Source organism: Lontra canadensis, unplaced genomic scaffold (assembly GCF_010015895.1).
Source record: "Lontra canadensis isolate GAN:19392208 unplaced genomic scaffold, GSC_riverotter_1.0 scaffold45, whole genome shotgun sequence".
In the NCBI taxonomy this organism is placed as follows: Eukaryota; Metazoa; Chordata; class Mammalia; order Carnivora; family Mustelidae; genus Lontra; species Lontra canadensis.
In genome coordinates, this window is record NW_022631039.1 from 558,142 (window position 1) to 570,798 (window position 12,657).

Consider the following 12,657-nt stretch of genomic DNA (forward strand, 5'->3'; position numbering starts at 1 on the left):
TCACGTACAACAAAAGCCTTTATTTTCGCCGCTGGCGGACCGTGGCGGGTCGGGCCACAGGCTCCCCAGTCGGCCGCGCACGGCCCGGGAGGCGCTCGGTCTCTCCCTCGCGGGGCGGCAGCCCTGGCCGGGCGGGAGCGGAGGCTCGAGCTTCAGACGTGGAACAGGCCGCTCTCCAGGCACTGCGAGCCGGCGGCGGCCGGCGGGCGCCACGTGTCGTTGGCGAGTTTCCAGTACCGCTCCCGCAGCAGGAACGCCGCCGCCTTGGGCTGTCTCTGGCGGGTGAAGATCCCCTTTTTGTTCCCCATCACTCGCTGCGGGGCTGAAAACAAGGCAAAGGCGTCTCAGGCGACTCGTGCGGGGCCACGCGGGAGCCCGCCCGGAGCCACGCGGGGCGCGAGCGGAAGCGCCCTGTCGCGGTTCAGGCCGCTCGGCCGGAGGCTGCCTCGGAGGCGGGCGGCGGCTCCACCGCTGCCCCGAGCCCCTCGACTCCCCGCGGCGCTGTGTCTGCCGTCTGGGGGGGACCAACAGCCCGAATGACGTCTCTTCTCTGGGAAACAGGCCTTCCCGGCTGCCTGCTCACTGGCGGGGGGCTGGGCGGCTCCCCCGGACAGACGCGCGTCTCCGCAGCCGCGGCGTCGGGACCAGGCAGGCCGAGGCTCCCGCTGCTCGGGCCACGCGGCGGCGGCCGGGCCCAGCCGGGGAGGAGCGGAGCAGCAATGGGCTCCCGCTGCGCGCAGCCTCTGCCGAACGGAAGGTCCGTCCATGACAAGCCTTGTCTCAGATGGATTCCTGGGTCGCCCGCGCCGTCGTACGCACTTGCCGGCCTCCCGTAGCCAGGTGACCCGTCCGGTCACGCGGCTCTGGCCCAGGACACGGAGCGACGCGCCCACTCGCCAGACGGGAGGCTGCGGAAGCCACTGATCTCCTCTGCCGAACACGGAGAGGCTCACGTTCTCCTTCCTTTTCCTCTTTACCCCCTTCTCCATTCCGGTTTTTAATGAAACTGTCCCCTTCCGCAGACTTGTCTTTCCCTGTTGGGTGACACGTTCTAATTCCCACCAGTGCCAAATCCTTCCTCACCTCCCCAGATGGCTGGGCTACGGGCTGTAACACCTGGAGGTACAGGAGGAAACGGAGTCCCTTCGTTTGGGACTTGGCTGAAGTGGCCCTCCTGTCGCCCCACTTCGGAGCATGCGGACTTAGAGCCTCCCACGTGCACAACACTGCGACGCCTGCTTGTGCTCCGTAAAGCTGCCTCTTCCGGGGGAACGACGTAAAACACATGAAATACCGTTTCCCAGGCTCTGTACCCGACCCTGGAATAACGGGCATGTCCCACAGGGAAATCCAATACAAGGTCCGATTTTTCCTCACCCTGTTGTGAAAGACTAAGGTTCAGCTGGTCATTTTTCCCTCAAGAAAATAGGCTCTTCTGTTGGCTTCTTTTTTTTCTTACCATAAAATGATCTGGGAAGTAGGCAAGTGACTGCTGCTTGCTAAACACAACTTGCTTCTCCCAGGAAATTCTCCTGTCGCCAGCGCTGAGAGCTTCCCCCCTCGTTTCCGCTGTCCTTAGAACCAACTGCCCCAAACTAACAGGCCAACTGGAACGAATGAGAAACGGTCCGTTCCGTAACCCGAACTGCCACTCACCCTGGTCAGTCATAAAGTCGGCAAAATTCCAGACGAGCTCTCCAACCACGTAGTTTTTGCGTTTCTCATCCAGAACCATGTGGTACTGCTGTAGCAGAGCCTTCTGGTACTCCTCACTGAACATCACAGGTGGATCCTGGAATTCAAGGCACAAGGACAACGGAAGAGGTGGAACTGACGTGACCGTACACGTTAGAAAAAATGAAGACCCACGTGATGGGAACCAAAACACCCAACTTCCCAACGGCTGTGGTGACTGCCAAGACGTGCGGGTGCAGACACAGCCAGGGCGGAGGTAGCCCGGAGTAAAGACCAGGGACTTTTGGTAAAGAACCTGAGTCAATAACTGCTTTACGTATCAACAGAACTTGGTTATTTTCTTGCTCTTACTCTTCCATCTCTATTCACCGGTGTAGTCTTAAAGCTGAGCTACACGGAAAGTAAAAATAAGTCTTCATGTAATAAATTTATTTATTATTTATTATTATTTTTAAAGATTGCATTTGCCAGAGGGCGAGCACAAGTAGGGGGAGGGACAGGCAGAGGGAGAAGCAGGCTCCGCGCTGACCAAGGAGCCCGATGTGGGATTCGATCCCAGGACCCTGGGACCATGACTGAGCCAAAGGCAGAAGCTTAATGACTGATGCCCCCAAACAATAAACTTAAGCCTCAAGGTTTAAGTAGCTGCCAGTGTGTAACTGGAGAACCAGGGTGACTCACTGCCCTCACATCACATTCAGCTGGTCTGGTCCAGGGGACCGGCTGCTCCTCAGCACCCACCCATTCCACAAGTCACCACTCAGTGTCTGCTTCCCTGGCGGCTTTGGCCTCGAGGCAGGAAGGGTAGGAGCATCCCTGCCCCTGCAGCTCAGCCCTCCGGCTCTAAGTGTAACGAGGGTTAACAGGAGAGGGCGGAGCCGGGGCTGGGGCCAGGGGGACAGTTAGCAGGGGGGCTGCACGGCGCCCCACGACGCTCCCCAGGAGACACTGGAGCTCCCACCACACGGGTGACAAGGATCCAACCAAGGCAGAGGCGGTGGGGGCTCATTCAGTGCTCGGTGGAGAGCGCCTCGGTGTGGTGGACTGAGACAACAATCGTTCAGATGCCTTCCTCCCATGGGAATCTGGGGGCACTGCAAGTTCAAGGTTCAAGGAGGCAGTGTCTCCCTCCTTTCGCAAGAGAACAAAACGCTGCAGGCTTTGGCTTTCTGTTCCAATGAGAAGGATTAAAACGCTACATAGGACACGCTGATGATGTCACGTTACCACAGAACCATATTTTGTTCTGGTTCAAGCAAATCTGAGGGCAGGGCCACACGCAGGTTTTCTTACCAACCCTGCCTGGCCTAACGCTCGCCACACGTGGCTATTTAAACCTAAGACTGAATTAAACTAAATCGACTCGGCCATACCGGTCACACTGCAAAAAAATTCCATCCTGAAAACGGCCCCATCAGCGCTAGATGCAGACTGAGCTGCTTAAACATTCCGAGTTCCAGACCTTTTCAGGACGAAAGGCTGGTACGAATATACATTGTCGTACAATATACATTGTACGAACATACATTGTCCCCTCACCCACCCGTCTTCACAACGGCCTCCCGTGTAAACAAAATGAATTTAAGGGTCTGAGCGGAGAAATACAGTCGGGGGGGGGGGGCGCTGCCCGACCCAGCAAGGATAAGCATATTGTGCGTCAACACAGAATCTGACATCTGTGACAGGTGAGTGTGAGGGGGCTGGGGGGGCTGGGGCCTGGCTGTGGCTCCAGAAATCACAGGAGAAAATCCCCGCAGGAGCATCTCATCTTTGGTGAGGAAATTTAATAAAAAAGCAGAGAGGGAGGGAGGGAAAATGCTAGTGATTAAACCTTGCTCCGAGATTGCATTCGTTTCCCCACTGAGTATTATTTAGCATCCTCCGAGCGCTGGAGGCTTCCGAGGGCTTGGGAAGTGACGGTAACTAGGAACCCGCTGCTCTCTTGGAGCCTGCACTCCAGCCAAGGAGAGAGTCAAAGCAATAATGATGGTGCGCGGTGAGAAAGGCTGAGACAGCCCAAGCAGAGGGGACAGCTTCCTTCCTTTGACGTCTCACCAAAGAGGGGACATTGGACCTGAGACCTGAACACAGAGTGGGAACCCAGGAGTCCGCGAATGTGGTGCTAACACGGGCGTCCCGGGAGAAGCGACAGCCCACGCCAGAGCAGGAGCCGACGAGCACAGTGAGAACAGTTCAGTGGCCAGAAGCGAAGGCAGAGGAAGACGACGACCTGGGGGAGGGCAGAGAGCAAAGGGCGCGACTACACAGACTGGGACTTTAATGTGGGGCCACGGGATGCCAATGACGGGACCCCCAAGGTTTGGATTTGCTCAGGAGAGGACTCGGCAGTCACTGGGAAGCTCTCTGGAAACCAGGCCAGAAGGACCAGGCGCGGGGGGCAGAGGCCCGAGCCCTGGAGGACAGCGTGAGCCTGAAGAACCTCAGGGAGATCGTCAGCCCAAGTGAGGGCTGGGAGAGGAGCAGCTTTCTGGCCTGGGGGAATGACGGACACCTCTGACCTGGAGAGTGAAGAAGTAACAGAACGCCCCTCACTGCTTACCTGGTGAAACCCTGGGATGGCCCCGGCTCCGTACTCGCTCTGGATTATGGGTTTCTGGTAAGTCCTGTACCAGTTCTCAAACTGGGTGGCCAGCTGCAGCGGAATCACCTCCAAGTGCCCGTAGTCATGATACCAAGAGTAGTAGCTATTCACGCAGATGACGTCCACATACGGCGCCTAGGACGAGAGCACGAAACCTGCTCCCGGACCAGAAGGCCGTAAAGAGCTCTAGGGCTCACAGACTGGGGGCGCTTCCGGCAGGGAGGTGGGGGGGGCACAAAGCAACGGAGGAGCTCCTGTGTGTGGCAGATGGAGGCAGGAGTGACAATCAGGCAAGGCGCTGATTCTGGACGGGCGCTCCTGAGCCCCACAGCTGGACTCTGGAGAGGCACAGAGGCGCCCCGCGAGCCGGCCCCGCTGCAGCCCAGGGCCCGTGGCATCGGATTTTGTTCCTCTCTCCGCAGCACTCCTGTCCCACTGGCCTTCCCTTACCTGGCCCTAGAGAAAAGTTCCCAACCGAAGGACAGATGCACTTTTTCCCCTCGCAAAGACCTTGGTTAACTGTGCTGTTTGTGAGACGGTGGTAGGGGCCGTGGGGTGGCCGGAAAACTCCCTCCTGGTGGGGAACAGAGAGGACGGGCAGGACCGCCTCGCGTCTACACGGTGCAGTGCCCAGGATGGAGCGGCAAACACTAGGCAGCCAGTGTCCAGTCCCTCCCGTCACTTGAACCAACGCCAATCTCCAGAGCCTGCCCTGGGACTGATGCAGTCTGACTTTCCCAGGTGACGGAGCCCCTTCCCAAAAGTGGTAGCAGACAGTGCCTGGTGGGGAGGGAGGAGCTACTGGCATTTAGGGGACGGGATCGGTCCTGCCCAACAATGTCACTTGAGAGCAGTTAGAATATGTAGGTCACTGAAAGCAGCAGACGGGACGAGGAAGCCTGTGGGGGACACATGCGCCCAGATGGCATATCCCGCCAGGAGTCTGGCAACCCTCGGAGGCTCAGGCACTGGCTGCCCTGTCCGCGCGGGAGACCAGAACAAGAAGAGATGCCACTTGGGCTCTGAGAACGTCCACACCTGCCTGTGCCACGCTGGGGTCTGCCAGTCTCTTGAAGGGGTGTTCTCAAGAGATGGCGAGGGAAGCACCAGGGATGCAAACCTCTCCCATCTGTGTTAAAATGAGAATTCTCAATTTATATTCGTATGTTGCATTTTCTGCTCCGTTCTTTCCATGAGATGTTTGCTCCCTCTGCACTTCCCTCCTAAGTACTGGCCTTGAGTTCTCTCATGAAGAAGCATTTTCTTGCTCCCACGTCTTCCATCTTCATGCAGTGGTGCACATCATTTCCAAGGGGCTGCTGCTTGCCAGTCATGTGGGAGCCCGGCTGTCCCTTCCATCCCAGCCTGTGGTTCCCAGAGCGAGGTGACGACTGCAATCGCTGAGGAACTTTCTAAAAACTCAGAGCCGCCCCAGACACAACAACCCGGAATCTCAGAATCCAGGCATCCACCCCTGGGAGTTCTGACAATCGGCCAGGTTTGAGAAACCCTGGATGGTGACAACTGTAGTCCTCTCCAACTGAGCAGCATCAGGCGCGGAGTCTGCACTCAGAACGACCGAAAGCTGCCTGTGCCCAGCCAGCCTGGATTCGGAAGTCACCGCCCGGCAGGTCAGCAGCTGGCTCTCCCTCACCCAGAGACTGTCTAGGAAAGCGCGTGGACCTGGTGCTCAGGGCTCTTCCCAGCAGCCCATGTTAGCAAGCACCAGAGATGGTGAGAGGACAGGCAGGGGGGACCCCCCAGGCTCACCCCCAGGTCTGCTTCATAGTTGGAGTTGGTCACAAAGGTCACGGGCCGGGAGGGGTCCAAGGCTTTGGTGTGAGCAATCAGCGTCCTGTCCACAGAGGGCAGAAGACACAGGCTCGTCAGTCCGGGAAGGACCCTGGACAGCCATCTTTCTCTCTCTCTCTCCATCCCATCTCCCAGCCAAAACCCTGCTCTCTTCCCGACCCTGAAGCGGACCTGAGGGGAGCAAACACGTCCTTCTAGCCTTAGATCACATTCCCCAGCATCTTTCTCCGTCCCCAAGTCCCCCCCTCCCCAGAGAGAGAGCCGCCGTCGCAGGGGTGTGCAGGCACCCGAAGCTGGGGTCCTTGAACTTGGTGTGGCTAAAAGCTGCATTCCCAATCTCTGGAAAAGCTCTTGAAAACAAGAATGCGTGGGGTGAGGGGCGCCTGGGGGGGGTTCAGTCAGTTAAACGTCTGCCTTCGGCTCAGGTCATGATCCCAGGGTCCTGGAATCGAGTCCCACGTCAGCCTCCTTGCCCAGCGGGGAACCTGCTTCTCCCTCTGCCTGCTCTGCCTGCTGCTCCCCCTGCTTGAGCTCGGCTCTCTCTGACAAATAAATAAATAAAATATTAAAAAAAAAAAGAAGAAGAAGAAGAAAAGGAAGAACATGTGGGTGTAGACCAGAATGGATACAAACTTCGTAAGGCGGGGGTGTGTGCGAGGAGGCAGGCTGCGCCCAGGGCACTGGCTGGAGAACAGCCCCGGCCATCCGCAGCGTGGGGCAGTGGGAGCACACGCCTGCGCAAGGAGACGCTATGAATGATGACAAGGGGCGGGCGGACCGTGGCGGGGAGGTGCAGAGCTCTGGGAGGCAGTGACAGGGCACTTAACGGGCACGGGCGAGTCAGCCCAGACTCCGAAGAAACAGCACTGATGCTGAGACGCGTTCATCAGGGAGGGACCCGAGAAAAGGCTTCCCAACAGAGGACCCAGCCTGTGGTGGGGGCTCAGCCCGGGGACCTGTCAGAGGCCACCCCAGTGCAGGTCACCCCATTCACAGCTTAAGCCTGCTTCTCTCTTCCCATGGCTAGCGTCCTTCTCCTTGAAGCCCTCCCCACACTGCCCTTCTTTTCAAGGGCTGTGGTTTCCCCAAGCCAGAACACTATCCCTCACCTCGAGTCCCAAAGCCACACTCTGAAACAGCCTGTGTGTCACTGGGAAGCCTCGAAGCCTCACTGAGCTCCTCAGGCCCAGGCAGCTTTAGCCACAGCCTGGCTGCCTCCCCACTGCCCTGGCCATCTCGCACCTCCCCGAACAGCTGGGAGGAACCTCAGGCACCTGTTCCCGGGTGCCTGCACTCCTTCCCGCTCCACAACAAACGTCTGTCCCCCAACCCTGGCTCAGCACGGCCTGGGGCCCCAAGGCTCCGGGCTATGTGTGCCGGGCAGTCCTTTGCCCAGGTGGGCCTGTGGCTCAGAGCCGCGCATCTTCTACCCACAGCTCAGCTCACAGCACTCCGTGACACTGGGATGGTCTTTGCTGCCCCAGAGCAAGTGACCCCCTCTGCAGGCTTAGTTACAGCTGAGTGACCGTGACCCTAAGAAAGACAAGGAACCAAGGAACCCGCCCCGCAGGGCAGCAAACCACGGGGTTGTTGCCAGCACTGCCCTAAGGGGGGGCTCTGTCCCAGCCATGCCTGGTGGGGGACGGAGGAGCTTCTGGCACTTAGGGCAACGGTGTCACTTGAGAGCAGTCGGAGCGCGAACGTCGCGGACAGGCCTGCGCAGGGTTATCTGCCAGGAAAACACGGTCTTACGGAGCCGAACTGCAATTGACAAGTGAACCCGAAGCAACACCCACTGGTTTTCTGCACCTTTAAAATACACGAACCTTCCCAGGAATGGGGACAACGGAAAGACTGAGAGACGGCGGAAACGGGTGTGGCTCGGAACTTCGCCTCCAGCGGCTCACATTTCAGAAGCGAGGGCAGCGCTGACAGCGGACGTGGCACCTGCTCGGCGCCCCTCCCCCCATCCCATCCCCATTCCCCATCCCCCCATCCGCTGCCTGCATCCCCCCCCACCCCGCACTCCTACCCCCCACCCACACCGCACTCGCACGCCTCCCACCGCCCCCATCCGCGCTCTCAGCCACGACCCGGCCCAGGGCGGCAGCACTCACTTGAAGTAGTAACCGGCGGGCGGCAGGAAGGAGGCGGGCTCGTTGGCCACGGACCACATGACCACCGCGGGGTGGTTCTTGTCCCTGCGCACCAGCTCCCCCATCACCTCCAGGTGGTGCTGCAGAGACTGGTTCCCGTAGCTCTGGCTGCGGCACACGGAGTGGGCGCGGTCAGGAGGGGGCGGGGCGGGGGCGGGGGTGGGGCGGGGGCGGGGCGGGCACTCACGCCAGCACGATGCCCACGCCCGGACTCTCGTCGATGACCACGATCCCGTAGCGGTCGCAGAGCTGCAGCACCTCCTCCGCGTAGGGGTAGTGGCTGGTGCGGAAGGCGTTGGCCCCGAGCCAGCGCAGCAGGTTGAAGTCCTTCACCAGCAGGGCCCAGTCAAAGCCCCTTCCCCGGATCTGGGGCAGAGCACGGTGGGGTGAGCCCGAACCCCGGCCCTGCGCACTGCTTTCTGAAGCCAGGCCGCCCAGGGGTCACCGCCTTAGCCCTCTGTGTGGCCCCAGCACAGCCTGTCGGGCAGCGGTTTCCAGCACTATGCTCAACTGCTCCAAGTCACCTCGATTGCTTCAGGGGCCGTGGGGACGGTGAGGACAGGAAATGGCCCTCCAAGGGGCCCAGAGGCCACAACTCACATCTGCATCCTCGTGTTTGTTGACGCCATGGAAATAGAAAGGTTTGCTGTTGATGAGGAATTGGTGCTCTGTGACCTCGACAGTGCGAATCCCCACGGGGAGAGTGTAGAAGTCAGACACAGGCCCAGCTGCTGTCTGCGTGGTCAGCCTCACCTGCGAACGCAGAGAACCGGGTGTGGGGCTTCCTTGCAGGCCTGAGCCCCACACAGCCCTCCCTTCAGCAGGAAGGCCCTGCGCATGCACCGCGGGGCCCTCGCCTGGGCCACAAGCTGAGAGATGTGGAAATTCCCGACTTCTGCCACCAACAAGGAGGAAACTTTCCCCACCCCGCCCCATGCCTGCTCTTCAAAGCGGAGCTCCTCACCAAGCACTGAGACGCCAGGCAGGGAACACTGCGATTCAACTGACTGGGAAGCTCAGGAGACCTGGTGTGCCTGCCTGACTAGACTACCTGTCCTGTACCCACCGCCCCACCACCTGGAGCCGCAGCTGCTGGGTAGGGGCAAAAGGCCTTCTGCAGCCCCAGGCCTAACCACCATTACCTCCAAAGAGTACAGGTAGGCGGGGTGCTCATGCATCAGGTAGGGCCACCAGAGGTGGGCGTTGGGAACCCGCAGCTGGCCACGGCACCCTGTCCCCTGGGCCACGACTTTGCCTTCCTGGTCCAGAAGACGCACTTCCAACTGGAAGTGTTCACTGCCCTGGACGAAAATCTGGTAATCCACCAGCCCTGCAAGGGACAAGACAGATCAGACAAAAGAGGGGAAGGAAACAGCCTGGGTCATACAGAGGACAGTTCCCTGGGGCCACCACCCTGAGTCTCAGTCTGCAGGGAGGGCAGCACAGGGGGAAGAGACAGGATTCTCATGAACCCTGAGCTATCCCCCCGGAGCTACGGTTTTAGGCAAGCCCCGCATCTCTTTGCGCTTCCTTTCCTCACAAAATGAGGTCAGGCCAGACGGGTGATTTCTGCTGCCTGTGCCTATTCCGAAAGGCTGGGCCGCAGCTCCTCTTAGGTGGATGGGAAGCCTGCGGGTGAAGAGATGCTGGGAGAGCGTCTCCCCTAGAGGATCTTGCTAAACAGGGAGCAGAGCCACTTGGGGCCTGGCCGAGGGAGGTTCCTGCCAGGAGCCCTTACCGGTGCCCTGGTCCACGCCGGTGGTGACGGTGATGTCGTCGATGTAGGTGGTAGGTGTAGTGTAGAGAAGCACGGGCCGATGCAGTCCCGCGTAGTTGAAGAAGTCAAAGTTTGTGTTCTGGACAAAGTAACCCTTAGGGTACCTAGGAGGGAGAAAAATGCCCAACTGCAGACGTGCTCTGGTCCTTTGACCTCAGCTCAAACATCTGCCTGACCTCCCAGAGCCAGGGCCTCACCTCTGCTAAGGCCACCCAGCCCCTAGTGGGAAGACCAATGGGCGGGGTGGGGAGTGGGGTGGAGTGGAGCAGGGAGCAGGGTGCTGCTCACTTGGAGGTATCCGTCTTGTGGAGGATGGTCCCTGGCGGCAGCGTGTGGGGGGTGAGCGTGTTGTTGATGGCAATGGTAATGCGGCAGGAGGACAGGGGCCCACTCTGCACCAGCTTGCTGATGTCGGCTTCGAAGGGGAGATGCCCCCCCTCATGCTCCACCACATGCACCCCATTCACCCACTGCAGACACAGGGAGATATGGGAGGGAGGAACAAGTTGGTGCCTGCCATCTCCGGCGCCCCCTCACACGAAGGGCAGTATGTGGGGCCTGAGGGCCCTGCCGACTGCCGCCTGTCTCACAGATGGAGGAACCAAGCTCCAGAACAGATCAGGCAACCCTCCCCTGACCCCGGGCACTAACCCCAGAGTAGGGCCTGAGCGTGCCCCCCATCCACCCCAGGGGGCAGGCTGTCAGGTGACCCCTGCTAATCAGGCAGCCCCAAGCTGCTCAGCAACTGCACCTGACCGCTCACCCTGCCTGATGCTCGTTGTACTGACCACAATGGCATAGTAGTGTGCACTGCCAATCCTCAGCACCACCCTTGTGCCCAGGTCCTGGGTCCATCGCTGGGGCAGGGTCACCTCCCGCTCATACCACACCCAGCCGACAAAGCTGCGCAGCTGCCTATCCTGGCCCACATCGTTGAAGCTGGAGGGAACCGGCATGTCCAGTGTGGGGCCCGACTGAGGAGAGAAGGGCTGGGATAAGGTCCAGAGCACCTTGGATTCTAAGACCAGGACCCAGGCAGCCCCCTTCCCTAGAGGCCAGGTCCTCCCACAACCCTGCCTGCAGGAAGAAAGCTGGACAAGATGACTTCTCCCAGGCCCTGGGATTCCAGGCCGTCCCATCACTGTCATTCTTCCTCTTTTTTTTTTTTAAAGATTTTATTTATTTGAAAGAAAGAGTGAGAGAGATCACGAGCAGGGGGGAGGGCTAGAGGGAGAAGCAGACTCCCGGCTGAACAGAGAGCCTGATGCGGGGCTCCATCCCAGGACGCTGGGATCATGACCTGAGCCAAAGGCAGGCGCTTAACCGACAGAGCCACCCAGGCGCCCCACCACTGTCCTTCTCTGCCAGCACCTGACTGATGCCTTTCATGGAGTTCATTTAATTCTCACAACTCCAGGAAGCGGATGCTGGTCGCTCAGACGCGTAAGGGGCAGTGTGCAGCGAACCTACAAGGCCGCTCTAGGTGCCAGGAATAAAGCGAGGCCTCCGCCGGCAGGTGGTCAGCTCTGTGAAGAGTCTGGAGGGTGGCGGGAACTATCGTAGGGGTCAGGGAAGGCCTTCTGGGGCCGACGGGATACTGCCTGAGGGCAAGTTGGCCCAACTGGGTGAACCTGAACCTGACAGGGAACCCCCTGATCCCCTCGGCTACAAGGCCAGGCACGAAGGGGACAGACAGCTCAGTGGGCCTGGAAGCAGCCTGGGGAAGAGCGTCCACGATTTCCAGAGACTCAACAGACACTGGCTGAACGGGTGTGTGAACTGGGGAGAAAAGTCTGCGGGGCTGGTGGGCCAGGCTGGGGGAGGGGCAGGCTGTGCACCGGGTGAGGCGGGCCGCAACCCTGCCGGGGACAAGCGGATCCGTGAGCGGACCCTAAGAGGAAGACGGTCAACTGACCGCCCGCGGGAGGAAGGCGGGGGGGCAGGGACCGCTCTGCAGGGGAAGCTCGGAGTGCACGCGCCGGTCCCCGGCCCCCGGTCTTCCTCCCCGTGAACGCCGAGCGGAGGACAAAAGGGGGTCTAGGAGAGACGCGCGCCCGTGAGCGCGAAGGCCGACTGCGCCCCCAAAGTCGGACGGGAGGCCTGGGGGGGGGTCCCCGGCTGGGCGGGGGTTGAGCCCCGTCCTCTCTCCGAACCCTGCGATGGCTCCTCCGTGCCGCGGCAGAGCTGGGGACCCGGCGCCGAGGGCTCCCCGCTCCCGCGCTCCAGCTCAGGGCCCGGCCGCGGCGCCTGTCCCAGCGGGCCGGGTCGAGCAGGGGCCGCCCCCGCCCGGCAGGCCGCCGCCCGCCCCCGGCCCCCCAGTCCGCCCTTCCCGCAGCTCCTCCGGCCGCCCCCGCCCACGGGCCCGCACCTCGCGCAGCGGCGACCGGTACCACCGCTGCTCGAAGCCGCGCTGCCGGTTCTCGGAGAAGTCGGCGCGGAAGCTCCAGAGGCCGTGCAGCTCCTTGCGCTCCCGAGACGGGCTCTCCCGCGGGTACAGCATCCCGCCCCGCAGCGCCAGCCCGCAGGCCCAGAGCAGCGGGCCGAGCGCCGCCCAGGCCGCCGGGTGCATGCCTGCCTCCGGCCGCTCGCTCGCAGGCGACTGCGGCCGCGCCCCG

General features: G+C 60.8%; 1 protein-coding gene across 2 annotated transcripts; it reads right to left on the reverse strand.

Moving 5' to 3' along the window:
• On the reverse strand, nt 1-12,650 carry GUSB (glucuronidase beta). Of its 2 annotated transcripts, XM_032872357.1 has the most exons (12): nt 12,411-12,650; nt 10,831-11,016; nt 10,331-10,512; nt 10,004-10,146; nt 9,408-9,595; nt 8,866-9,018; nt 8,453-8,631; nt 8,227-8,373; nt 6,068-6,152; nt 4,256-4,432; nt 1,657-1,792; nt 1-322 (listed from the first exon to the last, which is right to left on the reverse strand). In XM_032872357.1, exons 1-12 carry the CDS (start codon nt 12,609-12,611, stop codon nt 153-155), a joined length of 1,947 nt encoding a protein of 648 aa, XP_032728248.1. In that variant the 5' UTR covers nt 12,612-12,650; the 3' UTR covers nt 1-152. The 2 variants fall into 2 exon arrangements, with proteins under 2 accessions (XP_032728248.1, XP_032728249.1); XM_032872358.1 differs by lacking the exons at nt 10,004-10,146; nt 10,331-10,512; nt 12,411-12,650 and having other exon boundaries at nt 10,831-10,897.
• Nucleotides 12,651-12,657: the final 7 nt, after the last annotated feature.

Coding starts and splice junctions, on each gene's coding strand:
- GUSB (XM_032872357.1), bottom strand. CDS start 12,611: ATGCACCCGGCGGCCTGGGCGGCGCTCGGCCCGCTGCTCTGGGCCTGC. Junction 6,153..8,226: donor CCCGCCGGTTACTACTTCAA/GTGAGTGCTGCC, acceptor CTCTGTGGACAG/GACGCTGATTGCTCACACCA. Junction 323..1,656: donor CGACTTTATGACTGACCAGG/GTGAGTGGCAGT, acceptor CCTTGTTTTCAG/CCCCGCAGCGAGTGATGGGG.